This window comes from Echinops telfairi, unplaced genomic scaffold, assembly GCF_000313985.2.
Source record: "Echinops telfairi isolate 266 unplaced genomic scaffold, ASM31398v2 ScPeMD7_7424;HRSCAF=8462, whole genome shotgun sequence".
Lineage (NCBI taxonomy): Eukaryota > Metazoa > Chordata > Mammalia > Afrosoricida > Tenrecidae > Echinops > Echinops telfairi.
The window spans coordinates 62,463,271-62,466,203 of NW_022111324.1; the positions used below are offsets into that span (position 1 = coordinate 62,463,271).

At 36.9% G+C, this 2,933-nt stretch overlaps 1 protein-coding gene across 2 annotated transcripts in view; it reads left to right on the plus strand.

Annotated features, from left to right (window-relative positions):
* The window catches only part of KCNK2 (potassium two pore domain channel subfamily K member 2), a 247,703-nt gene that overhangs the window by 192,414 nt on the left and 52,356 nt on the right, over positions 1 to 2,933 (plus strand). For both annotated transcript variants that reach the window (XM_004699895.4, XM_045298085.1), the window contains exon 5: positions 1,241 to 1,427. In XM_004699895.4, the coding sequence (XP_004699952.1) occupies positions 1,241 to 1,427 (187 nt within the window). The remainder of the gene's footprint in view (positions 1 to 1,240; positions 1,428 to 2,933) is intronic.

Below are 2,933 nucleotides of genomic sequence, written 5' to 3' on the forward strand. Positions count from 1 at the left end.
AGATGCTTGTTCGTTCACTGACTCAGCTTTCCTCCTGCAGTAGGCATCATTGCCTCTGTTTTGTGAGGTGGAGGACTTTGTGGACTGGTGTTGGTTGATGGGTTAATGTTGGACTTGTGGGCTTGGGCAGCATTGGGTTGGGATGTTTTCGTGATGCACATTTTCTTTACTTAAAACTCTCTCTTATACATGAGTTGCTGTGGATTTGTTTCTCCAAAGTACCTAGACTAATACATCTACTTTGTCACCTAGTGTCACTGTGACAAGCCAGAATTGACTCAAAGAAACAATGGCAACAGCTTCAAATGGATTCCAACACAAGTGAACCTATTTGTGCCGGAAGAGACCTGTGCACCATAGGGCTTTCAATGTCTGGTTTTTCAGAAGTAGATCACCAGGCTTTTCTTCTGCAGTGCCTCTAGTTGGAATTGAACTTCTTGTCTGTAGATTAGGATCCTATCACATGAACCATTTGCACTACCTTGAGACACTTAAGCTCAAAGATAGAGTTTGAAATACATTCAAACTTCACCTCATGCTTCATATCATGGAGAGTCCTGATTAGTAAAGGAGGTAGGGGATGATGAATAATCTGATGAGAGCTGCAGGTTAGGGCTGCTCAAGATATATCATTGCCTATGTAACATATAGCTCACTTTGTTGGCTGTGCAATTTAAGGCCATAAAACACAGAGAAAATATATTTGGCTCATATGGGAATCAAATTGTGGGGCTTCAATCTGTTAATGTTGTACTTCTAATCAACTCAGTTGATATAAAAAGATCATAGAATGATAGTCTTCATGAGATGTGCAAGTTTATCAACTATTAATGGCCAATACTGAGTCTTTGGTTCATTTTTACCTATTTCAAATATTCCAAGATTGTTTGGCCCACAGTTCATTGCATGCCTGTAGAACAGAAGTCTTTCAAAAGCAGTTCAAGTAAACTGATTATGGTTATATAAGCCGACAAGCATATTCTCAGAGCAAATGTAGTTTACTTTTTAAGGTATTTTACATATTTTAAGGCTATTGTGGGTAGTGTTGTACCATTATAGTCATGAATTGTTTTGAGAAAATCATGTATCCTTTTTTTGTTGTTCAGTAAAGATATTTAAATGTTAAGTAAAAGGGGAATAAATTAAAAGTAAATAAACTCACTTGCTAATTTGGTGATCTTGGTTTATAGGTTAGCTCTGTAGACACACCAATAATCAATGAATCTCTCTCTCTCTCTAGAAGTGGAATGTTAGTCAGACCAAGATTCGTATCATCTCAACAATCATATTCATCCTGTTTGGCTGTGTGCTGTTTGTTGCTTTGCCTGCCATCATATTCAAGCACATAGAAGGTTGGAGTGCCCTGGATGCCATTTACTTTGTGGTCATCACGTTAACAACCATTGGATTTGGTGACTACGTTGCAGGTAAGGTTTTCCCTGCACTGGCCCTGCCCTCCTAATCCTCTCCAGGTGGATTGTTTGTCACTTGAGTTTGTAGCATGATACAGTAGCAGAGCAATTGAGCATTTATGTTTTATTCTATGAAAGAAACTTCAATTCTTCTTTGTTTAGAACTTTGAAATCCCACTCTAATTTCAGAAATCAATTATCTACCTCTTGACCTACTCTGTTGCTCTTTCTGCTTAGACTCTTAGTTTGAAAAACAACGGTAGACTTCAAAATATACTGCTTAAGACATTCCTTCATCTATAGTATTTGCTTCAGTTAATTTAAAATTCTGAGAACTGTATTGTTTTACCATATGAAAGTATCTAAATTTTTCTAAAGTTCATGTTTCGCTTCTTAATGTCTTTTGTTTTCTTACAGTATCTCTTAGCACTCTCTTTTATAGTTACACAAGGGTGTTTTAAGAGTTCTTGAGAAAACTTCCAATATATTTTAATTCAATTTTTTCCCTGAATTTCTTGAAGCTCCTTCATATTTCCGACTATGTTCTGTTGTACAGCGTCCCTTGTGTTGTTGTGCTCGCTATTGCACTTTTCAGCTCCTGAAGACTCGGGACCCCTTGCATCAAGCACATCTATCAGTGCCACTTTTTTCAACACTATGTACGCACTTTGGGTCTCTGGGTTACAGATGGGTAACTCTGTCAATATAGCAAACCTTTTCATAATGCTATTACAAACTTAATAGTCTACAGTATAATGTAAGAATTATTGTGAGATCTTTCTTTGTGATGTTCTCCATATTGCCGTGGTCAGGAACCTAACTTGAAATATCTTTGAAGTATGCCTACAACTATAATTTTAAACAACTTACAATAATTCAGTGCAGGCAAGTATGATAATGGTCCATCACAAATCATTTTGGCTAATTCCATAAAATTTGAATCACTTTCACGCAGGTTCAAGTTGACATGAAATCTAACCGCCACAGCAGATGAGCTCAAACCCTGTGTACCACCTTAGACATGATAGTAGGATTGTGGTACCAAATGCTTTGGAATAAATTCACCAGCTTATTTTAGTTTTATGAGAGTTTCACACTTTCCAAATATTTACTATTTTCCCTGACCCAAATTTCTGACAAATATTTTCAAAAAGGAAAATAAGATATATGGTTGCTTAAGAGTTCAGAGAATCCTGAAAGTTCATCTCAGTCTATTAAAGTCTTAATTCTGTTTTAACTTGGCAAACACTTTAGATATTCTATCCTTGTAGATCAGGACATGTTCAGGGGCAAACATTTCCTCTTGGTAAAAAGTACACCTGTGTATCACACAAAACACCTTGGAAACAAGATGTATCACTTTGTGGAGACTTTTATGTTAGATAGCAGTCATGTCATATCATTTTCTACTTCTTATTTAAGAAATGATTGTCATGTCAGACTCCTATTTCTTATTTAAGATATATGATTAGTGTTGCGTCCCGGCCTGCGGGACGCACGAGCAAGGCCCTGCGGGGAAAG